Source organism: Scatophagus argus, chromosome 2, assembly GCF_020382885.2.
Source record: "Scatophagus argus isolate fScaArg1 chromosome 2, fScaArg1.pri, whole genome shotgun sequence".
NCBI classification, from domain to species: Eukaryota; Metazoa; Chordata; class Actinopteri; family Scatophagidae; genus Scatophagus; species Scatophagus argus.
Window position 1 is genome coordinate 15,386,004 of NC_058494.1, and position 25,493 is coordinate 15,411,496.

The 25,493-nt window shown below is 41.6% G+C and overlaps 4 protein-coding genes across 10 annotated transcripts; 3 read left to right on the forward strand and 1 right to left on the reverse strand.

Moving 5' to 3' along the window:
- Positions 1–3,598: 3,598 nt before the first annotated feature.
- Positions 3,599–5,291, forward strand: LOC124072037 (interleukin-8-like). Its single transcript, XM_046413164.1, has 4 exons — positions 3,599–3,788; positions 3,969–4,101; positions 4,275–4,361; positions 4,963–5,291. Exons 1-4 carry the CDS (start codon positions 3,734–3,736, stop codon positions 4,973–4,975), a joined length of 288 nt encoding a protein of 95 aa, XP_046269120.1. The 5' UTR covers positions 3,599–3,733; the 3' UTR covers positions 4,976–5,291.
- A 1,975-nt stretch (positions 5,292–7,266) lies between these two features.
- Positions 7,267–13,942, forward strand: fbxo10 (F-box protein 10). 3 transcript variants are annotated; one of them, XM_046413185.1, is made up of 12 exons: positions 7,281–7,649; positions 7,817–7,851; positions 7,978–8,607; positions 8,784–9,608; positions 9,806–9,955; positions 10,274–10,410; positions 11,136–11,206; positions 11,344–11,496; positions 11,575–11,925; positions 12,017–12,327; positions 12,440–12,624; positions 13,061–13,942. In XM_046413185.1, exons 3-12 carry the CDS (start codon positions 8,023–8,025, stop codon positions 13,239–13,241), a joined length of 2,949 nt encoding a protein of 982 aa, XP_046269141.1. In that variant the 5' UTR covers positions 7,281–7,649; positions 7,817–7,851; positions 7,978–8,022; the 3' UTR covers positions 13,242–13,942. The 3 variants fall into 3 exon arrangements, with proteins under 3 accessions (XP_046269147.1, XP_046269141.1, XP_046269132.1); XM_046413191.1 differs by lacking the exon at positions 7,817–7,851 and having other exon boundaries at positions 7,267–7,649; positions 12,020–12,327; XM_046413176.1 differs by lacking the exon at positions 7,817–7,851 and having other exon boundaries at positions 7,282–7,649.
- A 277-nt stretch (positions 13,943–14,219) lies between these two features.
- polr1e (RNA polymerase I subunit E) lies at positions 14,220–17,888 on the reverse strand. Its single transcript, XM_046413250.1, has 12 exons — positions 17,741–17,888; positions 16,728–16,831; positions 16,558–16,634; positions 16,381–16,466; positions 16,228–16,283; positions 15,986–16,130; positions 15,673–15,783; positions 15,437–15,533; positions 15,201–15,334; positions 15,037–15,118; positions 14,665–14,796; positions 14,220–14,506 (listed from the first exon to the last, which is right to left on the reverse strand). The coding sequence occupies exons 1-12, from the start codon at positions 17,802–17,804 to the stop codon at positions 14,341–14,343; spliced, it is 1,254 nt and encodes a 417-aa protein (XP_046269206.1). The 5' UTR covers positions 17,805–17,888; the 3' UTR covers positions 14,220–14,340.
- Positions 17,889–18,247: 359 nt separating this feature from the next.
- LOC124072062 (zinc finger and BTB domain-containing protein 5) lies at positions 18,248–25,477 on the forward strand. Of its 5 annotated transcripts, none has more exons than XM_046413221.1 (4): positions 18,248–18,329; positions 19,510–19,747; positions 19,915–20,745; positions 21,113–25,477. In XM_046413221.1, the coding sequence occupies exons 2-4, from the start codon at positions 19,538–19,540 to the stop codon at positions 22,274–22,276; spliced, it is 2,205 nt and encodes a 734-aa protein (XP_046269177.1). In that variant the 5' UTR covers positions 18,248–18,329; positions 19,510–19,537; the 3' UTR covers positions 22,277–25,477. The 5 variants fall into 5 exon arrangements, with proteins under 5 accessions (XP_046269177.1, XP_046269195.1, XP_046269160.1 ...); XM_046413239.1 differs by lacking the exon at positions 18,248–18,329 and adding an exon at positions 18,345–18,416; XM_046413204.1 differs by lacking the exon at positions 18,248–18,329 and adding an exon at positions 18,427–18,833.
- The last annotated feature ends 16 nt before the right edge of the window (positions 25,478–25,493 follow it).

The window sequence follows — 25,493 nt, forward strand, 5'->3', positions numbered from 1 at the left end:
ACTTCCCTGGCTCAGGAAGATTGCGCAAGTTGGGACTGTCGGCTGCTGGGAATTTACATTTCTTAGTATTTCAGTATCCTCTCTGACTTATCAAGAGGACTGATGGGTCACTGATTTTGAGTTATCATTTGGAAAAACACTGTGACTAAAAAATCTGTAATAACTCGATTGATGTGACAGCAGTGACTGAGAAAAATTCTTTGTGTGTTAGAAATTGCTGTTAACACTGTCCTGAACCATTGCTCACACCAGGGTCACATATTAGCAGGTGATCAACCAGCAACTCATTCACTGACTGCATGCAATAAAACGAACAGGTAGATGCAATCTGTGGATGAGTGGCTGAAAAATGTAATCGTCAGGTTGTGTCAACTTGTCACCTTCTGTAAGAGGAATTTAACAGTCCATTCATGAACTTTGTGTTGGAGTGTCGCTCGTATACTTGCAAGCTACTTGTTCTGTTTTAGTAGTAGTTGTCAACAGCTGCATTCATGCTAAATCACAATAACAAGAATTTCCAAACAGCTCAGCATGCATGCCGTGTTTATTGCTGTTAAAGTTCAATAATGGCAAATCAGCTACCTAACTCAAGTTTATCGAGGGGACTACTGTGTATTATAGACAGAGAAATGTGGTGTCTGATGTCAATGAGTTTTCACCTCCTTTCCAGATAAAGGTACAATCTATCGGTTTAACTAAGAGTTATATTAAATTAATATCAGGTATAGAATCATAGATAAACTTTTGACTTTGTAAACCACATTCACATGTCCTGAATCAAAACCACATTATTGCAAGATAATTACGACACTCATTAAAGAGGTTATTTGCTGGCATTTTCTGGTATTTGCTGGCTCATGCATCAGAGATTTCTAAAACAACAGTAGGCAACGTGCCAGAAAGTGTTTCTGCTGTGACTGAAGCTAATGCAACCTCAGACGACAAGCTCAGGCACATCTGCCTGCAGTGATCACGTCACTCCGAGCTTTCTCACAAAGCAGAAGGAAGTATGGAGAAACTTGAGAGCCCGGGGGGGGGGGGGGGATTGCGATAAATCTCAGACAGACCAGACTTAATGATAATAATAATTCTTATTTTGCACTCAAGTACCTACGTACCTACTTACTTTTATGATTTTGAGGTACTGTACAGAACTACTGTACTGTACTTGTATTGTAGAGTATGTTGGCATCTGCTTGCACTCCACTACATTTTGGATTCAAATATTACTTTTTGCTCCACTGCATTTATTTGCTAACTTTATTTACTTTGCAAAGTGTATGCTGCATCAGAGCCAAAAGAGAGCATTTTTAAATATCTTCATTTTAAAATAAAGACTGATTCCAATAGTTGGAAAAATGACTTTTGCTTTCTTTATTACACTGACCATGTGTGTCCTTATTTCTGTTATAACAATACTGAATTCATGGAAATCGTGAATCTCAGATTTAGTTGGTTAGGGTTAGGGTTAGGGTAGGAATATTGGTTAACTAGCACATGTGATGATCATGATCGGGAAATTTTTGGTTTGATGTTGTGTCAGTATTGTGGTCACCAATTTATGTAGTGAGATGAGTGAAATCATCATGACAGACAGCATATGACCAGCATAACTTAAGACACACATGTCAATTTTTGTGTGTTGGTCTTCCCCCATAATCTACTCTGGGGTGATAATGAGATGAGATGATCTTTAGAATAGAAAATATATTGGAGAAAGAGACGATTAAGAAGTGTGCATGTATGGATGTGTACATTTATGACTTGGCAAAATGACACAATAGGGGAAATAAACTCTGAGCATCATGAGATCATATGAGGAAGTACAGTGGTATCCTCTAGCATGATACATAAATGTTTCCCTTAAAAAACTTCCCCTTTGACCTCACCTAAAACTTTCACAGTTACAAAGTAGAAAACCTCTTAAATTTGTTGAATATTCAACCAAGCTTAAGCAGACTTGCGTCACTGTCACAGTCATTTACTGGACTTTACTGAAAGTTAGCATAAATCTAAGAGGGGTGATATAAAATGTTTACTTTTTCAGTAAAACATCTCAACCTCTGTTTGATGGCTTGGTAGACATTCTTGGCTCCAAGATAAGGTATCTAATAATTTTATTGACGCACACTATTTCATGTGAAATGACTTAATGGATTCACATTCGGGAACAGACACGAACTGACATTTAGGATCCCCTCAGGATGAATTGTAATAACTTTGGTGGTAAGAGCTTTCATCAGGTCAGAGTTTCAAATAGTATTTTGGTTTGTGATCAACTGTCGAGCTGCAGTTTTTTGTTTAATGTTATTTAAGAAAGATTGAAGAAAGCATGTTATCAGCTACACTTCATCACACCACCAAGATGTCAAGTGGATTTAAAATCAGAAAATATCAAACAAAGGTAAAAAGAAAAAGCTCAGCTTTGTGCTGACATAAAAACAGATTCCTTCACCTTGTTAACCCAGTGATTTGGCACATATTACTTTTCTAAGATTAACTTAGCATAACATTGCATAGTGCATTAAGGTATTGCATAGTATTCCACATTCCATAAGATTGCATATTCTCACACACACACACACACACACACACACACACACACACACACACACACACACGTATAAACAAGACTATGGACTAACAAGTCCATTTAGAGAGCAGTTGCCTTATCTTGAAGTATGGTTAACAAAGCCACAGCCACATGCACACAAAACATTACACGCTGATACTAAACACAAAAGCCTGAGCTTGTGAGGATAAGCTGGGAAAATCTGGGATGAATCATGAACTTGTCACGGTACTTTGTTTTTTCCTTTTCTTTTTCCTCGTGTTTGAGAGGTAAGCTGATAGGTATGCTTAAGCTCTGCTGTGGTGCTTTTGTATGAGTGTGCTTCATTGTAATGTAACAATTAGTATTAGTTGGACTTGTTAATATTGATGATTACAGTACAGGGAAGTGAAACTAAGAGGCTACAGTGTAACTGGAAATGTCAGGAAGTTTTTGGAAATACAAATGGAGAAGGGGTCGAAGATTTACTTTTTTTTTCCTTCACACAGACCTTTGAGTTGGGGTATCCAGTGGGTGTATGACTCTGCAGGAGTTTACATTCCATATGTGTGTTAACAATGTCTCTCTGACGTTAAGCATCATGCTAGGACAAGCTTGGTGGCTTGTCATAACCCACTCCTACAACTGTAAACCTACTCGTGCATGTACAGTTGGCAACACAACTCATATTTACTCTGAAATGAAGAAAATTGTCTTCTTTTTGTTCTGTGATAATTATACCCATTATGTTTATACCCAGAAAATAACTCTTTTTATTATTTACTATTTGATTTGTTTGAGGGAGAACAGAAGTGAATTTGCTTGTTACAACTTAGTCATGAGAGTATTAGTTTGTGACATAGATATGCACATTTCTGACAAGTTGATGCAGTAGAGAAATTTTTCATCAAAAGTTTTTTCTCTCAGGATAAATAGTAAATAAATACACAGAAATCATGAAAAAAATGATGGATCCTCCTTTTTTCCTTTGAAAAGGCTAATTTTCTTATGAAGGGAGAATGGAGAAATGAAAAACAAGAAAAAAAGGGGGTTGACAAAGAAGAATTGCATCATAGTTAGCAGCTGCAGAGGGAAGAGCTGAGCTTCATCTGAGTGCCTCCGCAGAACTTCGTCTTCAGCCTTAGTGCAGACTGCATCTTTGACTTCGGCTGCAGGGAAAATATGTCACCTATCATCACTATTGTGTCACTCCTGGTTTTCCTGGCTATCCCAGAGGGTGAGTCCTTTTTTGCTGGAAATGCACATTTAACAAATTTTACTCTTTGTTGCTAGCATGTACACACTCTGTGATTTATTTCAACTCCCTGTTTGTGGTCTGCATTCAGCAACCAGCAGTATGCTTTATCTTGGTTCTGTCCAGAAGCTGATATCGTCCTCTGTCCTCTCACTACTTAAGGTATCAGCCTGGGGGATCAAGGACTGCCTGGACGATGTCAGTGTATCACCAAGGAGAGAAGGCCCATTGGACGTTACATAGGAATGGTGGAGGTGAGCCTTGCCAGCTCCCACTGCAGCGACACTGAGATTATGTAAGTCCTGGCACCAGAGTTCTAATTAGTTGCTCTGTTAATTTATGCTCACAAGACACTTGAAACATGCCTGAGGTTATAAACTGTGTCTTAATGGATCTGGCATAATTTTACAAGATCTTAGGGAAAATATTGCTGTGTCTGATTTCTCTGACCCGTCTTTGATCCTGCAGTGCCACTCTTAAAAAGGATGGGCAAAAGGTTTGTCTGGACCCTGATGCCCCTTGGGTCAAAAAAGTGCTTGAGAGGATAAAAGTTGAGTAAGTCCATCTTTTTTATATTTTGTGAATGTGTAAATATATATGCACAAGAACAGACACGGATCAGAGGATTTTGTTTTCTTCATCTTTGGGGTTTCATTACCTTAGGGTCAACTGAAAGGCAACTCTGGCTATCTTATGGCATTAGTATAAACTGTTATTCACTGATTTTCCAGGGAAAAATGTGGATGTTTACAAAGGAGTTTCAGTTACTTATCCTCAGCACTGAAGTTTTCCAGGAAGCTGGTCAACCATTAATCATTAACTGGGCTAATGAGTTGTGCAAGTCCACTTTTGAAAAAAAAACAAAAAAACAGCTTCTTTCCAACAATAAAAGAGAAAAAGCTCCAGTCTAATTCATAAAGATTCACTCTATATTGGAAAGATAGCAAATATGAAATTAAAGTTTGAATTCATCACATTCCATTTAAAGCCACAGCATCCAATTTCAAACTCTGTCATCAATATTTTAATTAATTCAGCATAGACATATTTTGAGTTTATTTAATACGAGATCATATGGCTCAGTGGTATATGTGTAGTATGTGTGAGTGAAGTGAGACTGCCTTCCTTTAAACATATGTATATTTTTTCTCTGCAGGCAGGCACCTTGAAGAGCAATTTGTTTCAGAGTGAAAACGGGACCAGTCAGAGATTTTCGTCACCAATGGTTCATAGTGGAAAGATTGATTGCGCTGATCGAGCACAAAGAGTTCATTTATGTGGCAGCTATGTTTAAACTGTCTGTACCCGACAGTAGGGTGACATTACCCTATATTGTGAACTATGTTAACCATCATATATCTGCTTACTACGGAAGAGATGGCTTTGAAGGCTCTGAAATACAACAGGACATTTATATAAAGAAACATTAAAGAAAAACATACATACAAAAGGCAATGATTGTTAATAAACTGTCATTTCTATTAAGTTTTCTCTCTGTTCCAATTTTTTTTATATAATTTCATTGTAATTTCTTAGTGCACATGGACAGTAAAACAACATAATTCATGGCTCAAATCTATGATTTTATCAATGAATAAGGACCACTATTGAAAGATATAAAATAATATAGATGTTTAATTTATTTCAAAATATGACCCAGTGTCACATTTTTTATACGTAATATGTTGCACATACCAAAATACAGCTTGACTCTTTTGTGTAAACCAAGTCACATTGAAGAGCAATCACAATATGTTTAATCTGATATTGTCTATGACATTAAATCCAGAGGTCAGACATGGTCTTTGTCTCTTTAAATGGCATACAGAATGAGTCACCAAAAGCTCTTCTCAGGAAGCATATTTATTTATTAAAAAAAAAAAAAAAAAGATCTGGAGGAGCACTGTCCCCCTACACACACTGCTGTTTCCCTTCATGTTTTGTATGTCCCACATCACAGACATAAACATTGTGATTGTCCACTTCAGTCTCTTCTGCTGAAGAGGTCTTATTACTGCTTAATGGTGGCGCCGACTAAACTAAACTAAATGTCCTGAAAATACAATTTGGAAAACATAATTTTAAACAGTGTTTCTTGGGTTTTGTCATGCGGGACAGCGTACCCGCAGGGTCAGATTCAATTCTCAGTGGAGGGACATCGCCACCTCTTGGAAAAATGTGCACACTGTCAGGACTACAATTATTGTACGAGTCTTTAAGATGCACTCTTTTGTTGGCAGCTGACATTACTGATAGTGGATCATTTTAGTGCAATCTTCGCCAATCTCAATCTAGTGCAATCTTAATCTTCAAGTTAAATTGTCTGTCATTGTATTAATTCAATGAAAAACATTTGGCTGCTGTACAGCTGTATCTAAATGCCAAAAGTAATAAAGACAAGAGCCAACAACAACATGATTTTACTTTTCCTGGTCCAACTATTAGCCATGCAACGTCAAACTCCAGTTTAGCAGTGCTGTTGCATCTGGCAAAGGCTATTCAATACATTGGGAGATTGTGTATTATTGCTGTGGTGCGATAAATTCAAAACTTCAACTTGGAATACCAAATTCCCTAAAGATATCAAATCACATAAGTAACCCTAGTTAGGGTTGAGAAATAATAATCATAAAAATGATTAAAGAAAAAAACGGTTATTGTCCAAAAGCCAAAATTTGCATCCAGCAAAAAACATGTCACAACATCGGCCACGTAATCCTAAATTTGCTGCTTTTCCTGTCTGGCATTAACTCTGCCACCACTCCCACCTGTCCTGCGATAACCCCTATGTTCCCACCATTCACCGCCACCTACTTCACACACCTACTTGCACAACTATCCCCAGTCATCAGCCTAGTAGTATTTGCATCAGCCTTAATCCACATCTTCATTTCCCATGGCACAGTATGCCTGGCCTTTTATTCTTGTTTTGTTATGAACGTTATGAACAGCAGAATGGGATTATCAACGGGCTACAAATAGAGGACAGATCCCATCTAGTGATACTGTCAGTGGAAGTGGTAAATGCCGTGTCACCAATTTGCAAACATTAAAATGTTTTGTTTTCATTTTGTCTCTGTCTGTGCCATCACTAATTGGTGATAATTTATAATAGGTTCCCCCTCCACCCACTACGCTATGACACTTACAGTTGTTTAACAGGCTATTTATCTAATTTAAATGTTAAATGCTATTTGTGTACAGTTAAAGACAAAACAATATATTAAAAACCATGTATGGGAAAGAGACCCACCTTTTTTAAAACTGACTGTTTTGGCACTTTTACCAATAGCCTACTGTTAGGTATGTCAGTATTATTCTGCAAGTTGAGGGTCAAATTAGTTACAGAAGTACACGTTAATGTTAGTTAGCTACGTGGAAAATAAGACCACGTGAGTATTGTGAGATTCACTGCACTTTAGCAAGGTATGTCAGCCTTACGGTGACAGACGTAAGAGGCAGAGATGTGAGAGGTTACATGAGGTTGGACTAAAGCGCCACTCACTTTCTGTAACATCATGTTTAACCACGTACATGTACGTTTTGCAAAGAATCTAACTGGTTAACGACAATGTTAACGACAGTGTGCTTCCATAAGGTTAACGCCCACTCATGGGAAGCGGAAGACGGACCAGCTCTCTGTTTGTTTCGAGGTCTCTTGCCGTAAACTGGAAGCAATTGAACTCCATTTCGATGGCACATCTGCAGTCATCATGGATTGCCATGGACGCTGGAAGCAGGGAAGGAAAAGTCACTGTCGCAGACATGTAACGCTACATATATAGCTGTTATGAACCTCGAACAGCTGTGTAGATTAATCTAACGATGGCAAGCTGGTGAAAGGTATGCTCTTTTTTTGGTGGATACGATGCTTTCCTCTGTTTTGATGTTGTATATTGCTGAGTGTAGTTTACGCGAGGTTTGCGCTAAGTTACATCGCTAGCTAACCGTCATTAATCCTAGCAAACTTTTAACTTTTAATATTATATTATATTATATATATTTTACAGTATTGCAGACCCTCGTGGGGATATTAATTAGGCAGGTAAGATAAAATCACAAAAATGTTAGAGAATTGACGGCGTCATCTTTGTTATTGTTGTGTAACGCTTTGCGCTAACGGTTTCCTGTTGCCTTAACTGCGCGTGCGTGTGTGACTGACTGTTTCCAGGTGCCCCTTCCGTCACGGTGCTCCCCAGCCGGTGTCTCTGCTGCCATGGAGGTGGGCAGCCTCCCTGTGGAGCTCTGGAGGGTTATCTTGGCCTACCTTCCTCTGCCTGACCTGGGCCGCTGCTGCCAGGTGTGCCGTGCCTGGCGGGAGCTCATCCTCTCTCTCGACAACACCCGCTGGAGACAACTCTGCTTGGGTTGCCCTGAGTGCCGGCATCCCAACTGGCCCAGTCAACCCCATCTAGAACCCCCATCCTGGAGAGAGGCCCTGAAGCAGCATGCCCTGGCCACCCGCACCTGGACTCAAAATGGACCAGAGCTCCAGTCCTCTGCCTGCCTCCTCTTTTTCCGTCGTCGAAAAGACCGCAGGGTTTGGCATGTGGGCCCTGGATGTGAGTTTGAGACCCTTCGCGGGGCTCTTGGGGTGGTAGGGCCATACGATCGCGTGGTTCTCCATCCAGGGGTGTATGAGGAGCAGGCTGAAGTTTCGCTGAAGGTGCCTGTGGAGCTGGTTGGGCTGGGACGACTGGGTGAGGTCGCCCTGCTGGCGTGCATAGAGCAGCAGTGCCCCACTGCCAGGCTGTGTAATCTGGTTTTCATGCCGCCCTGGTTCTCCACTGTGGTATATAAGGTAATGAACAGCTTGTTGTGATGTTTTCTTTATGCTTTTTATTTATTGTCTTATCAACCTAATCTGTATTATCTGTATAATTTAACAAAGGTTTAACAAAAGGTCTGATTACGCTTGTTTCTTTCTTACTAAATCTATGTCACTCCAATCACGTTTTTCTTCTTGCTTGACTCTAGACATCATGGGGTCACGTCCAACTAGATAACTGCAACTTTGAGGGGGCTCAGTTGCAAGTCCGCGGTCCAGGAACTTGCCAGGCTCGCTTCTGCTCCTTCTCACAAGGCAGTTCTGCCCACTTGCTGGGTGTTGTCCTCAGTTTATTGGACAGCTGTGACTTCTCTGGAAGTGACACAGCTTCTGTGACTGTTGAAGGTCCTCCAGTTTCAGAAAGGAACTGGGCTTGCAAACACTTGGCTGCCCTGGCCAGGACGTTTCCCTCATGTAGCGCATCTGTAAACAACAACAGCCCTCCTAGAGGCCCTCTGGCTGGCTCCACTGGTGGGCATCAGCCTCCAGATGCCAATCTTAAAAAGGAGCATGTGCACATAGACTACTGGCAGAGGAGGGCTGGGGTAGATGCGGTGTGTCAGGGCACAGTGATTGAAGACTGCTGGAGTGATGGTGACTGCAGTGAGGGAGAGGACCGAGATGGAGGAGGAACTAAGAACACCAAAAACCCATTTACTTTGGATTACAAAATCCCATGTGACCATCATGGCCTATCCCATTTGCTCAAGCCGCGGCAAGATGGCTCTCTGCCACTGGCCTCCTCTCCGGATCCCCCATCTGTGACCCCTGAACTACTGACTTTTCAGCAGGAACTAGACAGGGACCCAGAGGCTCAAATGTTGGCAACATCCACCCTTGGCTGTATACTCAGACGTTGTCTCTTTAGGGAAGGAAAGGGTGGCGTGCATTTGTCTAATTACGGACAAGCTCGGCTGGAGGGCAATGTTTTCCGTGGCCTGAACTATGCTGTCCGCTGCATCCAGAACTCAACAGTAATTAAGATTTTAATCATGTTTTTAAGACTAATGGAGTGTCCCATGAATGTATCTTAACACATTTAAATAGAAGCTCAATGACTTTTGTAGGCTTTTGAGTTGTGTGTCAAGTTAAGGACATAGCTGAGATCACGAGTAATTAAGCAGCAGTCAAGTGTTACTTGATCTCCCTCTCCTTCTCTCACCTCCTTCAGATAGTGATGCTGAGAAATGAGGTGTGTGAATGCCGTGCATCAGGTGTGTTCCTGCGCCTCTCTGCTCAGGGACTCATCGCAGAAAACAACATACACTCAAATGGGGAGGCGGGGCTGGACATAAGAAAAGGGGCCAACCCCATCATTGTGGTAATGTATCCCTGTATCACAACTATATTTGGTTCCACATACTCAGTTAAGAGTGGGATTTCTTATGCCACGTTGCACCTTTGCTCTTTGTATCCTGTACGTAAATTCAGAGCTTGTAGACTGTCAAATAATTCACATAATGATGTGAAGAAGCTGTTTTGTGCAAACAAAGAGGTGTCCATAGTAAAAGCAGATGCCGAGTGTGTGCATGCAATAAGTATATAAGCTCACAAGATACTAACATAAGTAAGTACATTCTGAAATGTAACTTTTCTCTGTTGGATTTTGGTCTTTTCTTCTCTGTCTTTTGTTCCACAGTGCAACAACATACACAGTGGTTTGCGCTCAGGGGTTGTTGTCCTTGGCAATGGAAAAGGTTCAATTCGAAGCAACCAGATCTATAACAACAAGGAAGCGGGCGTGTATATTCTGTTCAGTGGGAATCCTGTGGTCAGGTAAGTGGGACTCCATAAGCATCTATCTTTTCCAAGAATGTGTAATTTCTGCTTTTCCCATCGCTTAGATTTTATTCTTTGTGTTCATACAGCATGCAAAGTACAACATTTTCCCCCCATTTTAGAGAATTTATAAATTTATTGTTTTTCTGTGTGTTAAAGCGATTTTGTTTCAGCACTCATTGTCTGAAACTATCATTACAGTAGGACATTTACTCAACACACGTTTCCCAGCGAATGTAATTCAGCCATCATTTATTTATTTATATGTGTGCCATTCCTACTGTGACATGTCAAAATGCCTTCTATAAAAAGTCTCAGTCTACAACTCTTCTAAACATGTCCAAGTGTTTTTATGCTTGAGATCTGTTTTTTCATTCTCAATGTCAGACTTATTAATGGAGGCTTTGGTAATCAGCCATAGATTCTCTTAAAGTACACAGGTTTACACCATTTCTGCAAATTTCCATTCAACCCTTAAAAAATGAAATGAAAAACTTTCCTTCTATGGCTTGACAATTTCGCTCTACAAACTTCACAATCACAATGACTGTTGTGATGCAGGAGTATATATTTTGCTGCTACACATACAAAAACATAGCATTTTACAGTAAAAGTGTGGTGTAAGCAATGTTGTGTAATGTTGTGATGTTAGGAGCACAGTTTGCAGCATAAATAAGCACGCCAAACCCGGTGTTTCAATGTTTCCTCACTTTCTCTCTTAGTGGGAATCACATTTTCCAGGGCCAGGCAGCAGGGATAGCTATAAACGAGAATGGCAGAGGGATGATAACAGGTGTGTAAATGGATCTCTCATCAACTCATTTCTCACATTTCATACAAACACATGACAAATGAGTTCTTCATTTTCTCACATTTGTGGTTTTTCAAACCTGATCTTTTTTTTTATATATGAATACATTGTGATTCCAGAGAATGTAATCAAAGAGAACCAGTGGGGGGGTGTGGACATCCGTAGAGGAGGTGACCCCATCTTGAGGAATAACCACATCTGTTATGGCTACTCAGATGGCGTCGTGGTGGGAGAGAGAGGCCGCGGACTTATTGAGGGAAACCATGTCTACTGTATGTTGTTTCAGCCCCATAAATGCAGCAGCTCATATTTGGTCTCATCTTTATTAAACGTTTCCCTCTTTTCTTCAGGTAACAAAGGCTGTGGTGTGTGGGTTATGTCATCCAGCCTCCCGCAGCTCCTGAGAAACTACATCACCCATAACTGTATGTATGGCCTGGCAGTGTTCTGCAGGAAGGACCCAGAGAATATCGAGGCCAGGGAGGGGAACTGGCCAGGGCAGGAAGGTATTGGTGGAGAAGGAGGTAGTGGGGAAAGGAGGGGGGTAGAAGGAGAAGGGAGAGAAGGGCAGGAGAACTTGAATGAAGAGGGGGAGCTGTTTGCATGGGAGAGCGATCTGGACAGCGAGGATGAGCGCCACTCTGCTCGTCGTTCCATCAGTGTGGCCCTCGTGGAGAGCAACTGCATGAACTACAATGGAGGTAATTAATAGACCTATTGAGTAGTGTCAAGTGCACATTTCATTTCCTGTCTCTAATGTTCTCTCTTATCTTCCCCTCTCCCTTTCTGTAGCAGTTGGACTGTATGTGAAGAGCAGTGAGCCCCTGAATGTTTTTGCTAACCTCATAAACAATAACCATGGCAACGGCATTGCTGTGCTGCAGAGCAGTCAGCTGACCCGACTCGTCACAAATTGCATTCTTGACAATGGACGAGGTGGCGTCATGGTGGAGAAAGACTGCCGAGTGGAGCTTCGAGGTAATGGTATCTATAAAAACAGTGGTCACGGTGTCAGTTTCAGTGGCAACGGGCAGATCGTGGAGAATGATGTGGTTGGAAACCGTGGTTACGGGATCCAGCTCTCTGGCAGCGCTGACATCAAGGTGAGATGGTGATCATAAACACAGTTAGACTATTTTTGCAACACTTCCTTAATGGAGCATTAACACATCACTTACGTGCATTTTTTATGGTTTTCATCATTTTTATCTTTAGGTGATGCGCAATCGTGTCCAACCGGCACAGGGCTGTGGCATTGCTGTGCTAGGGCCAGTAAAAGGTGTTGTCCATGACAATATCTTATTTCAGGGCCACCCTGGAAATAAAAAAACACTGCTACATATGGAGCCTGGCAATGAGAGCTGTGTGTTGCGCAACAACAGTGTGCTAAGGCATAACAGGTAACTAGGCAACCAAGAGAAAGTGCCACAGATTCAGACGCCAGCAGTTTGACTGTCTGGGATCTTTCTCCCTTTTCCTTTTGCTGTCTTTTGCTGTGTTTGTGTGTGTATATCTATATATCTATATATATATGTATAATACTGTAGCTTGGCATCTGGAGCAGAACGGTTTACAACTTGGCTATTCTGTTTCACTCACCCTTATCAGCGTCATTTTTGGTCACAGCTGTCCCAAAAATCCCAAAAACTTTATGTACACCACCTGCTCAGCACCAAAGAGCAGACAGACACAGTCAGTGATTATCTAGCGAACAACCATATCATCTTAGAAAGTGATGAGATGGCAAAAAATGGCAAACAATTACTTATTGTAGGTACACTTTTCCTGATTTTTGTATGAAAAAATCTTTTTTTTTTATCTGTTTGCAATTTGTAGCTGTACATCTGCACCTCCCTGGGTTTTAGAAAATCCTCCACCTCGTCCACTGGCCAGCTCCCCTTCTGGTCTGTCCTCGTCCCAGTATCCATCCAGACTTGGAATTTCCATGACGAACAGGATCAGCGCCACTGTTGAAAGCGGTTGTCACAGTGGCAGCATGTTCTGCTCCATCCTGTGAATACTGAAGAGCACTTACAAAACCCATATGAATGCCTTTCATGAGAGGACAGCATCTGGTCACTTTCAAACTGATGTACATCATACAGTACATGTGGAGCACTCTGACCTTGTGAGAGGATACCCTTCTGTCAGAGTAATTTTACAAGATGTAAGCGGCTGCTCTGACTATAACCACTGAAGGGGCTATCCACCATCAAAGGTAGCAAATTATTTTGTAAATCTGAAAACAGGCTGTTGTAAATTTTATGACAGTGTTTCGGTGCACTCATCATGTGGACTAATGAAGTGAAGCTGGAGTACAACACATTGAAATCAAACAACCATTTCCATAATGAAGTTTTAACTTAACCATGTTCTTTTACATGCAGATTTCATATACATGTAAACAACTGCTGTAAATTTTGTTGGTTTTGTTAGTTTGCTTCTGAAACTCACTGATTAGGATGTGCACATTTCTAAATCCTAGCAGGAGCCAGAGTTGATGCCAGCTTCAACCATGTTACAAAGTAAAGCTGTGCCTTGTTTGACTTTTTAAATCAAAGATTGTAGCTAGGAGAGCAGTTGTCATGTGTGAGGTGTATATGCAAGAATGAAAACAAAACAAAACAAAGCCAAACTTAAGCTTTTGCCTTTTGCACAGAGCTGCTCTGTTTCCTGGCGAGTTTGTGTTTTTGCATCATGTCCTCCATGTTTTTAAAACATGAGAGGGACTTAATTCAGCTCTCTCTGACTCTGAAGTTAAGTGACGGGAGACAAAATTATCATTCCGCATACCATCATGGCACAGTGACACGCAAACACACAGACTCGCCTGGTAATAGCCAGTTATTGAAGGAAAGTGATGTTCAGTGTGCAATATGTGCCTATACGTTTTGACTGTCCATGCTAGATGTTTTGTGTCATCTAGAATTTGTTTACAGCTCATTACTCTGCTTTTTTGTATCTTGCACAGTAAGCATTAAGAAACACTATCATATACAACTCAAAAGTTCACTGCTTTATTTGTGTACAAAATGCATTAATAAACAGCTCTTGTTTGTGGCATTCTCATAGACCTCCCGTCACTATCCAGTTCTCGTCTTCTCTCATCTTTTTCTTCAGTGCATTTTCTTGCGTTTCCGTCGCTCAATGAACTGATCGTATTTGACCAGCGGGAGAACGAGAGAGGCCAGTCTGTGTTCGTCTTGCACTCCAGCCTCGACAGCCTTCCCCCTTAGAGGTCTAATTAGAGTCAGTCCCATTGACTTGGCTACTTCAGTCATCCTATACAAAGACACACACATACAAAAAAAGAAAAGAAAAGAAACATCAGTTCTCCTAATTCACCTCATATTGACAGTGGTTTATTCGGTGTTATAATCATTTGCAGACAACTGTTCAAAATGTTATGAACCCAGAGGCAGAAAAATAAACTTGCTTACCTGGCCTCAGTGATTCCCAGGTCACGGTGCAGTAGTGTGAGGTTAGCAGTCATGTGACTCACATGCAGAAGCAGGGCCAGGGAGTGTGCAGCTAATTTAGCACGCATTGATGAAGACACCATGTTCTGGACCCTAAAAAGGAAAAGGGCTTATGTGTGTTTGTATGCAAGACTGAATGCATGAATGAATAACAACAAATATAATAGGAACTAATATGAAATAACAAATAAATCTAGGTGGGAAAAGAGCTTCAAAATACTGCAACACACACACTGCAGTAATGTGAAATATCAGTTGATTTGAAATATATCCTCACAAGGTGCTAATAGTATAAAAGCAGATCTTTTACTAGATGTTCCATCAGTGTCCTACCTGCCATTGTTGAAAGTGTCCACAGTGAATGTTCTGAACAGTTTGCTCTGAATGATGCGAGGACAGCCTTCCTCCTGCCCAACTGAACATGCAAGCATAAATCACAACTGGCCTGTGAAGCACTATAGACACACTCATGGTGAAAGGAAAACAACACTACTCACACTTGCGGGTGATGCTTTTCTGTCGTGCCAGTTTGAGTAGCAGTGAAAGGTAAAAGGCACAGCGTGACGTTTTATCTCTCATCTCTTCACCCACAGTTGGAATACTCTCTAGGAGCTTCATAACACAGAGGCACCTTAAATTAAAAAAAAAGCACAAACAATGATTAGGAAACAAGGAAACAAAACGCAGCATGATAACAATGTTTCAGCAACTGAGAGGCCTTTTGTCAGCCTACCCTCCATCATCTCTCATCTTCTGCAGCTCCTCAGAGGTGAGTGCTGCCATCTTGGAACCAGCCTGCTCTAAAGCCCCAAACTCTGCTGGACTCAGGACTGCAGATATCGATTAAGGGCAGAGACCCGAACAAACTCAGCTGCAGCTCTCACTTCCTGTTATATTATCCATTCCACCATTACTGTTCTCAAACTCCCTAACTGATACAAACACATATACGCAGAGACCGAAGGATACGATCGTCAAATAGGTAGACGTTTTCAGGTTTGTCAGCATCTGCATGGCAGGGAGGCAGGTGGAGAGCCAGGTCCCCCTGGGACTCGGTCTCAGCCACTTCCTGTTGTAGAGCTGAGGGGAGAAAGAGACAAGAGAACAGAACAGAACAAATTAGATGATCGTGAATAACAAATTGACAGAGAGAGAAAGATGACAACTCAAGCAACCAGATGTTTAATCATAATTTTGAGATTTCTTTGAGTGGAGTAGTTGACAATTTTTAGACTACTGACTTCCATTTCCATGACTTAGACAAGGTGACTATGTAGCTTACCTTCCAGACCCTTCTGGTCAATCACAGTGTTGGCAGCCTTAGCCACAGCTTGATGCAGGGTATCACTGCCCACCTGATTCAGCCTGCGGGAGGTCAGAGCTCTCTTCTGTTTGTTGGTGCCAAATGCCTCAATCAAAGAGTCAACCTAAAGAGGACATTCATCATAATATTAAAGATCAAGTTTGTTTTTATTTAGACTCAGTTTTCTCTTCTTGCGATATAAACGGGACAAGCCATCATACCTTGTCTCTGTAGGTCTGCGTTGCGTCCTGGGGATCTGTGGTCTCTGTTGTTTCTCCTGATGAAAGATCACATCACACATAAATAAATACGGCTTTAACATCACCTTTCATAGAGTAAACGATACATACAGGTGATTCCTCCCCCTTTTTTACCTGGTATAACAGGTTGCATGTTGAAAAGTTGAGCACTGTGCACCTCCATTTGCATGGTCTGCTTGTTCAACACTCCTACATAATAGCTAAACACACCAAACATCATGATTATTAATTGTCTTCATGGCAGTAGTTCGCCACAGTCACAATAACTTGACACATGCTACATTAACATACTTGCAAAGGTTGTTGCATTTCAAGGAACTTGGTCCAAAATTACTTCCAACATAAGACAGTCTGTCCGATTCAGCAACCTGGACAGGGGATATCAGAAGCAACATGAAAGACGGAAGGTACAGTGCAAACACACTGTACTAAGGATGAAAGCAGCCTTTCGTTTTTCTCACCAAAATCCGCCGATTCTTTTTCCTGGGATTACTCTCATCTGTATTCTTGTACATCCTGAAATCCAGTTTGTCTGCATTTGTGATGCTGCCATTTGAAAATTGGACTGTGAGCAGGAGAAACATAATGAGAAACTAATAAATACCCAGAGGTGCAAAGTATCTAAGTATATTTCCTGAGTTACTTTAATGAAGTAACATTTTGAGGGACTTACACTTTCCAGTTTCTGCTAAACGGTTAATGGCTGCATTTCTAATGGAATTTGTGTAATTTGCTATTTTATATTTGTCCTACAACTCAGAGGCAAACGTTCTACCTTTTACTCCAGTACATTTATTTTATAACTGTAGTTACTTTGCCGATTTCGATTAATAAGTTTGAATATAAGAAATAAAATGTGTGATACATTTACAAAGGCTGTGGTCATTCTTTATTGACCTCTTGGTAAAATTAAATCTATCAGGCAGTACACATATTAAAGAAAAACCCTGTTTTTTATCAACTGTATTATCTAAAGCGATATACATATTAAAGCATGAAATATAATTCTTATACTTCAATGATACAATACGTCTTATTCTGAACTGGGACATTATAAATAGTGAATACTTTGCTTTACTGTCTTTTTGTTGCAACAGAGTATTTCTAGTTTGTTATATTGTTACTTCTGCCCGTGTCAATACCTGATTGTAATACGATTATTAAAACTTTTAGGATGATATTCACGTGAACATTAAGTCGAATGTATGCAAGCAGCAACAACATAAACACACTTATCGATAACGTTATTTCTCCACTATGCTGACTACTGTGAAATTTAACTTGAAAGACGAGATTAACCTCAGCCAAGCACAGAAGTCAAAAACGAACTGGCCGTTTTGCCAGCACCCACGTGTGTATCACAAATGCCTGTTTAAAACAGAGGAAATACGCACCACCAAACATATACAGGTATGATTACAATTAAAATGTTCTTCTGAAAGGTTTCCACTGTCAACAAATATTAGATACCCACCAATAACAGCTTTATCGGTGTCCCTCTCCTCTCCACAACACACCAACGAGCAGGAGGAAGCCATAGCTGTTTTGCAGGAATTTCCAGATGAGGCAAGAGAATCGCTCTTTTGTACTTCCGGCTTCGTAAAAGTTCACCTCATCAAACAACTTTAAGTGCTTAAAATACTCGGAGTAATGTACTTACTCTTTTCTTTCTCTTTTATAGTCTGCAAGTCTTTTTTATCAGACATATATTCTATCAAAGACATTTTTATACAGGGAAGACTTAGGAAATTTATTTTGTATATTCCCATGTGAAATGAGATTTGCAGTGAGACACAAAAGGTACCATTCCGTGAAAATTTTGTTATTTGGTTTCGGGTATTCGGTTTTACGGGTATTCGTAAAATAAATCTTTAACATGCATGGGAAGAGCGAAGCAGACTGAATGGCGTCAGAGTAGAATTATCGAATGTTCAATATCTTGACACTCTATACTCTTTGAATACACAGGCTCTGGGGTGGCGGCAGCGACATCTTGTGGTGAAACTTGCGTGCTCTCACCTCGGCGAGGTCACAGACATGGAAGCGAAGCACAGCGCCACCCTGTGAGTCTGGTTGGTAAAAACCGTCTGAGGGTGATAAATTACTCGAAATCATAACACATTCACGTCAGGCAGGGATAGACACTGATAGTCAGTATCTGTCTTATTTACTGCTGTTATATCTGAGTGTGTCTGTTTTTTGCGGAGGGGGGCGGTGTTAACACACAGGCGAAGTCTAACTGTTTGAGACAAACAGGCACCTGAGCGCACATCCCTGGCAGCTTTTTCCCCCCACAGCCAAACCACTCAGTGTGAGTGAACTGGTAGCTAGTGGACCGCAGGGGGACAGCCCACAGAGATGCTGGCTAGCTATAGCTACGTTTGATGGAAAAATGCTGCTTCGATACTGATACGCATACCAGCCAGGTCACCGAATGCGTCTGCTTCTGTTGTAGCTAACAGCCAGTTTTACTGGTCAGTAGCCAGCTAACTTTAGCCGTGGCAGTTTCTGGTTAGGGCCCGGTTTCTGCCTCTTGTTACTTACGTTACGCTGTTGGAATATTCAAGGTAATGCTAGTTATTACTTGCTCACCACGTTAATCTCATCGTCATAAAACAGAATGCTGTGTTTGTGCCAATTTAACAGCTTATCAACTAAAGGGTCCTGTGTTAGTCAGTCTTGCTAGCTAACTATCTTAATACCTATGAAAGGTTTTCACAATGCAGAGTACAGTCCGCGGCTGTTCTTTGTAGCTACTTGGCTATCAGTGCCGTTTAACCTTAAACGCCAGTCAATAGATAGACCAGCTTGAGTAAAAAATATTTCATAGTATATTGTAATAGCACGGAAAACTGAAAACATTGCTCGTCGTGCACACTGATTCATAATTACACTGGAAGTTTTGGAGGCCCTCCTCATCTGTAGGGTCACAAAATAAATGTCCACTACAGTTTTTGCTTATATGACCTCATCATCATCATCATCATCATCCTAGTCTGTGGATATATCTGTGCAATGTCAGAAAATGGTGAAAAATACTCATTGCTGTTTCCATTGTTTGCCAAGAAATCAAAAATCAAATGTGTTTTGTGTACAATAATACATGACAGAGAAAAGCATCAAATTTGCAAAGATGGAAGCAGCAAATATTTGGGAGACCTGGTCAACAAATGTTTGAAACGATTTGATTATCAAAGCGGTTATCAATAAATGTTACAGTAGATTCTTCCTCTCTCCATTCAGTCGTTGACCTGCGTCTGTCTCTGGGGTCATGGATTTCCCGGGCCACTTTGAACAGATCTTCCAGCAGCTCAACTATCAGCGTGTCCACGGTCAGCTGTGGGACTGTGTCATTGTAGTGGGCAGCAGACACTTCAAAGCCCACCGCTCGGTGCTGGCAGCTTGCAGCACCCACTTCAGAGCCCTGTTTACTGTTGCAGAGGGAGATGCAAGCATGAATATGATCCAGCTGGACAGCGAGGTAAGGATCTTAAAAATATTGTGTTAAAAATGGCAGGGATGATAATATTACACTCTCATTTATAGGGATGAAAATTAGTATGTTGGTGATAGTAAGTGGCAGTAGTAGAATTTGCTACTGTTTCCCATCGTGCCTACAGCATCAGTAAACTTCTTGTGCATTTGCAGGTGGTGACCGCTGAAGCTTTTGCTGCTCTGGTGGACATGATGTACACCTCTACACTGATGCTGGGGGAGAGCAACGTCATGGATATTCTCCTTGCAGCCTCACATCTGCACCTCAACAATGTGGTCAAAGCCTGCAAGCACTACCTGACCACGCGCACACTGCCCATGTCCCCCTCATCTGACAGACCCAACCATCACCACCGTCAGCAGGAGCAGCAGAGGCACAGGCAGCAGCAAGTAGCAGATTTATCAGTAAATCCTACTCTAGCGGCTAATGCTAACCTCACAGAAAATGCTGCCACATCAAAGTTGCAGCGCTCCTTCCTCCTGCAGCAGCTGGGCCTTAGCTTGGTGAGCTCTGCTTTGGGTGGAATGGAGGAGGAGGGTGCTGGAAATGTAGTCAGCAGGGGAGTCGTTGAACAGAGAGCCTCCTTTCCAATCCGACGCTTCCACAAACGCAAGCCTTCAATGGCCCTGTCAGAGGAGAGAGCCAGGCAGAGGCAGCGTCCCTCCGCCCCAAACCTGGGGATGTTAGGAGAAGGTGGGGTGAGCGCAGAGCGAGGGGAAGGAGCACTACTCTCCCCTGACTCCCACAAGATGGGGGATGAATCCAAATTGGACGGCACAATCACTGGCCAAGTAGGGGTGTCTCAAGATGATCCTCAGATGCCCAGCCAGTCGGACAGTGGACATTGTGGGGGGGGTGACTTGGGGAGAATGCAGGGAGGGGTGAGCAAGAAGGAGGACATGGAAGACCAGGAGCAACATGACAACAGAGCAGCGGTGAAGATCAAATCAGGGACAGAGGAGGAGGAGGCCGAAGAGCAGAAGGTAAGGTTGATTTGTTGCCAAGTGACTTATTCTCATTAAGCCTCATGCATTAACATAAACATTTTCATGTTTGTTTTCTAAATCTTGTTGGTTTCACCAAACTCTCAAGACTGCTCAGTCTTGCATGAAATAAGATTTGTACTGTAATCATTACCCATCTTGTGTGAATTATGTGAATTTTCCTGAAATAACTCATATGTGTAGTTAAAGAAGAAATCTGTGTAAGTAGTTTTTGAGAGAAAACAAACAAAAACATATAACACAGATGCACAGTTAAGTTACACTGCTTTAGTCTAGCTGCTGTCTTTGCGTGTTGCTTGATCGTCTCCTTTGGTCTTAAATAAAACTCCTCCTTTGCGTTACATAGGTGGTGGTTAAACAAGAGCCGTTAAGCTCCCCAGAGCCAACTGATGAAATCAGTGACGTGACATCGCAGGCTGAAGGCAGCGACCCAGCTGAGCCTGGAGGCCAAGAGGAGGAAGAGAAGGCGGAGCTGAGCCCAGAGAGCAGCGACCGCAGCTTCACCTCTGAACCCCAACCCAGTTCTGACTCTCTGCTGCAGCCCAGCTCACAGCTTCTCCTCAAGAGCAGCATGGGAGGAGGTGCTGGAGGAGGAGGAGGTTTTGGGTGTAATAACGGACTGAGTAGCAAACCTGGTTTTAGTATTTCTAGCTTCCTCGGCCCTAAGGATTTTGGAGGTGGTGGGACAGGCTTGGTTGCTGGAGAGGATGACCTCCCCAACACAACAACTGGCGATACAGTAGCACATCACTTCCTGCTTAGACAGGAAGCTGCTGGGCCATCTGGCTCCACCTCTTCCTCCCTTCTGCAGTCAGGTCCGCTTGGTGAGGGTCACAATAGTTTTGGTGACAGCTTACAAGCCGATTCTCTATTCCTCCGCCCTCTTCATGATGGTCTGGAGAACCCTAGAGAAAATACAGGAAGTGGTAGTGCAGGGCGTGTAGGAGTTTATCCCTTTGGTTTAGACTTTCAGCGCTCTAGTTTGGGCCTTCATTCCCTAGGGCGACCCTCACGAGGGGCTGGGGAAGCGTCTGCTACTCTGGGCTTTCCAGCTTATAGACGTATCGCTCCAAAGATGGCCACCGGCATGGGAGGAGATGAAGGAGTAAACAGTGTTCTCCAGGATGCCGCCTCATCCTCCTCAAGTTTGGCAAGTCCTCTTCTTCTAAACAAGTGTGGCGAGTATGAGATGAACAGTGGCAGGCCCACCTCCCTGCCCCCTCAGCTGACCCGAGCTTCAGCCGATGTCCTGTCCAAGTGCAAGAAGGCTTTGTCGGAGCATAACGTGTTGGTGGTCGAGGGAGCCCGCAAGTACGCTTGTAAAATCTGCTGCAAAACCTTCCTCACCCTGACTGACTGCAAGAAACACATCCGAGTCCACACAGGAGAAAAACCCTACGCATGTCTCAAGTGTGGGAAGCGCTTCAGCCAGTCCTCCCACCTATACAAGCATTCCAAGACGACCTGTCTGCGCTGGCAGAACAGTAACATGCCCAGTGCCCTGCTGTAGGACTGCAGTTGAATACGTTAGGAATCAGTGATGGGTGGAATTTAAAGTCCCAACAATGTTTAGATTTTTCTAAAGCTGAGACAGACATTCTGTCCAAATCAACTAGTCCTGATCACAGACCAAAGGCAGGGATGATAAATCCACGCAATCAAGTTGGTAAAAGTTGTTGAAAGATGACGGGGGTGCAGGACATGCAAAGTGCCGCATTTAATGCTATGGGTTAATCGTAGGTCTACACTGGGCTTGATTTTTAAGCAGCCATACTGTTGGCTGTATTTCTAAAGTGAACCATGTGGATCTGCTTTCTAGATGAATTTTTTTGTTGAAACGATCCTTTAATGCTGAACATCTGTCATTTGTGGTGCACTTTCTAAAGCAAATTTGAATCTGTTATTCTAACACTCATCTCGAGTGTGTGCAGATCACAGGCAGCTGTGCAGCACCAACATTAAGAACAAATGGTATGTAAAATAGTGTGTAGATTTTTCATTGCACATTCGTAAAACATGTAGCAGCATCCCACATCAGACTGTTGAGTCACAGTTACACTGTGCACATTGATTGTGCCTACGTCTGTGCGAGGGCGTTCGTGTAGACTGTGGATCGACTGATTCAGATTCACTTTGGGTGCCAGATGTGATGTCTGTAAGAACCGGTGATTCTTTCTCTACTGTTCAAGAAGGTAGAAAGATTCAGATTCAGTCCTGTGATGCTGAATTCTGTAGCTTTTTGTAGTTCAGCCAATAGATAGCATGACAGGAGTCTAGTGTTGTATTGTTTTTTTTTACCCTGTAGCTGGTATGCTGTGTAAATGTTATCAAATGGACAAGAACTATAAATGTTATTCTGAGATTAAATTTGAAGCGAGCGACATTGTCGACCAGTAGAGTAGTCACCCAAAATAACTGAGCTATTTGACTGCTGTAGTTGCCTTTCAGACCCAAGCACCTTTAAATTACAATCACAGGAAATGTTCCTGAGCTCATTTAACGTTAAGGATATGTATGGTGGCTGGCATGATATTTCAATTTGCACTGAGGAATAAATGTCTCGCTTTGTCGAATCTGTTGGGTCCAGTGTTGAGCTTATCGAATACCAGTTTTGGTGAAATGGGAAACTGTGATTTGAGCTAATCACTTTTGCCATAATTTGTGCTTGACAGTCAGAGTTGGTTATTTTAAAATTAAGCTCTGTTGTTTCAGGGGAGTGAAAGTAATGATAGCAGCAAGGGAGAGAATAGTGTCAGCTTGCACCATCTTTGTATTGGAAGCAGCAAAATAAATCTGCATCCACTTGGCCTTGTATTTTGTTTTCAGAAAACTAAAACTGACAAAACATTGTATTATAATTACATTTTAATACCTAGATAACAGCTACACAGGAAAATGCGCTCTAAATGCACCTTATTTTGTGTGATGGTGTGTAGAACTGTTGAAAGTTTGTTGGGATTTTCATCTGTGTACGATATGGCACTAAGTGACTTTTGGCCCTTACTAATAAATGACCCGAAGTGACCACAGGAAGTTCAGCTGTGGCCGACAAGTTTATCGACCGTCCACACATCAGCCAAGATTCTCTGGTCGCTGGTGATCTTGTGTGTACAGTTTGTGTGTTTATGTAAAAAGGCATTGAAGTTAGCCAAAAGGCAGAGTCATAAATATTGCACATTTGTGGTTGGTTTCACCATTTTTATCTCTCCTGGAGGAGAGACAAAACAACTCATGAAAAACAAAATGTGTATAAGTTGCTGCTGTACTTGAGTGCTTTATACATGTTTCTTTATACATCTGATGTGTTGCAAAAGCACTTAGACAAAACGTTCTTTTTCATAAATATGTTTACTGGAATGTTGAACTATGAAAACGTCCTTCCCTTACACTATCGTCAGGATGAGTTTGCAAGCTGAGGGTTGTAACATGTTGATGGCAACCATAATAATCATTTCCACAGTTTGTGAAATGCAAATACACATGGGGAGAAATTATCAGTGTTTTATAAGGTCTTCTGTCATTTTGAATATTAATTTCAGGAGTTATTGTTTTTTTTATATATATATGTAACTGTTTTAATGTCTACCTGTAACTTGTTAAATGCTGTCATACAGTATATTGTAATTGTAATGACAGTGATGTTTCAGTTAAGATTAAAAAAAATAATAATAATGACACAGACATGCTGAGAAGAAATCTAAATTTGCATCTCATAGAAAAAAAAAAGGACTTTTACATCAACCCAGTTTTGGATGCTTGGCCTCCTGCGGGTTGTAACTAAGAGCAGCTTCATTTGGTGGACAGTTGGTCAGTGTTCATGCAGTGTTGTAGAGTTATGCTATAGTGAACCAAAATGGAAAAAATAACACTTTTAAATACGTTTACCTTTTTGTATGCTTAATTGCTTGCTGTATTGTGTCGCCTACACTGTCAATTAGCAACACATGGCTTCAGTTTCTAGTTGGCACCTTATTGTACTGTAGAGTCATCACACTGTTAGCCTGTACGCAATTTTATTTGAAACATATTTAATGGATAATATGGATAGTCTTGACCTTTTACTTCAGAGGAATAATTGCCTTTTGGGATATTCACCCTGTAACATAAGCTAAGCTCTTCACCCTGTAATTTTTGACACTATGGACTATGGATGGCGAAGTCCTTAAGGCAGGCCACAGAATTTGAAATGGTCTTGATTCTGTTGTCTGTTCCTGCGTGCTCCCAACTCACATTCAGCCTCCTCTGCTTTCTGGAAAGAGGAAGGAGGTACATCCTCTGGAGATAGACCGAGCTGTAGAGGCCTTGATGCAAAGGAGAGATGTAGCCCTCCAAAACAGCCTCCGTGTCTCACGCAGTGGCCTGTTAAGGATCATTATGGTGCTGTCTACTAAAGCTGTTGCATAAATTAATGTGATAGTCAATCTCTGAAAAATGCACTGATCGTATTGCCCCTGTAAGAATATGCCAACATGTCAAAATATATGAAAGGCTTAAACTGATTATGAAAGTCACTGCCTTATGCCTTCTAGCTTGAAAAGCTGGACTTTTGTCGATATGCCAAATCTGAAGTATTTCTGGTTTTTTTTCTTTACTCTAACATAGTGTAACCATGAAAGGACTAAATGTTTGTCTCTTGTTGAAGGCTATGAAGATTGTATAGTATGTTCAGTTGATGTATAGATTGAATAAAAAAAACAATGAAATTCAGTTTTGTTTCTGGTGACATT

Bases quoted from the DNA above. Each gene is read 5' to 3' on its own strand.
- polr1e (XM_046413250.1), bottom strand. From the start codon at position 17,804: ATGGCTTCCTCCTGCTCGTTGGTGTGTTGTGGAGAGGAGAGGGACACC. The intron at 16,635-16,727 runs GTGAGAAAAACG...TCCCCTGTCCAG, and splicing joins AAAAGAATCGGCGGATTTTG to GTTGCTGAATCGGACAGACT. The intron at 16,467-16,557 runs GTATGTTAATGT...TGGTGTGTTTAG, and splicing joins AAATGCAACAACCTTTGCAA to CTATTATGTAGGAGTGTTGA.
- LOC124072037 (XM_046413164.1), top strand. From the start codon at position 3,734: ATGTCACCTATCATCACTATTGTGTCACTCCTGGTTTTCCTGGCTATC. The intron at 3,789-3,968 runs GTGAGTCCTTTT...TCACTACTTAAG, and splicing joins TTTCCTGGCTATCCCAGAGG to GTATCAGCCTGGGGGATCAA. The intron at 4,102-4,274 runs GTAAGTCCTGGC...TTGATCCTGCAG, and splicing joins TGCAGCGACACTGAGATTAT to TGCCACTCTTAAAAAGGATG.
- LOC124072062 (XM_046413221.1), top strand. From the start codon at position 19,538: ATGGATTTCCCGGGCCACTTTGAACAGATCTTCCAGCAGCTCAACTAT. The intron at 19,748-19,914 runs GTAAGGATCTTA...GTGCATTTGCAG, and splicing joins TGATCCAGCTGGACAGCGAG to GTGGTGACCGCTGAAGCTTT. The intron at 20,746-21,112 runs GTAAGGTTGATT...TGCGTTACATAG, and splicing joins AGGAGGCCGAAGAGCAGAAG to GTGGTGGTTAAACAAGAGCC.
- fbxo10 (XM_046413185.1), top strand. From the start codon at position 8,023: ATGGAGGTGGGCAGCCTCCCTGTGGAGCTCTGGAGGGTTATCTTGGCC. The intron at 11,497-11,574 runs GTATGTTGTTTC...TCTTTTCTTCAG, and splicing joins TGAGGGAAACCATGTCTACT to GTAACAAAGGCTGTGGTGTG. The intron at 11,926-12,016 runs GTAATTAATAGA...CCCTTTCTGTAG, and splicing joins CTGCATGAACTACAATGGAG to CAGTTGGACTGTATGTGAAG.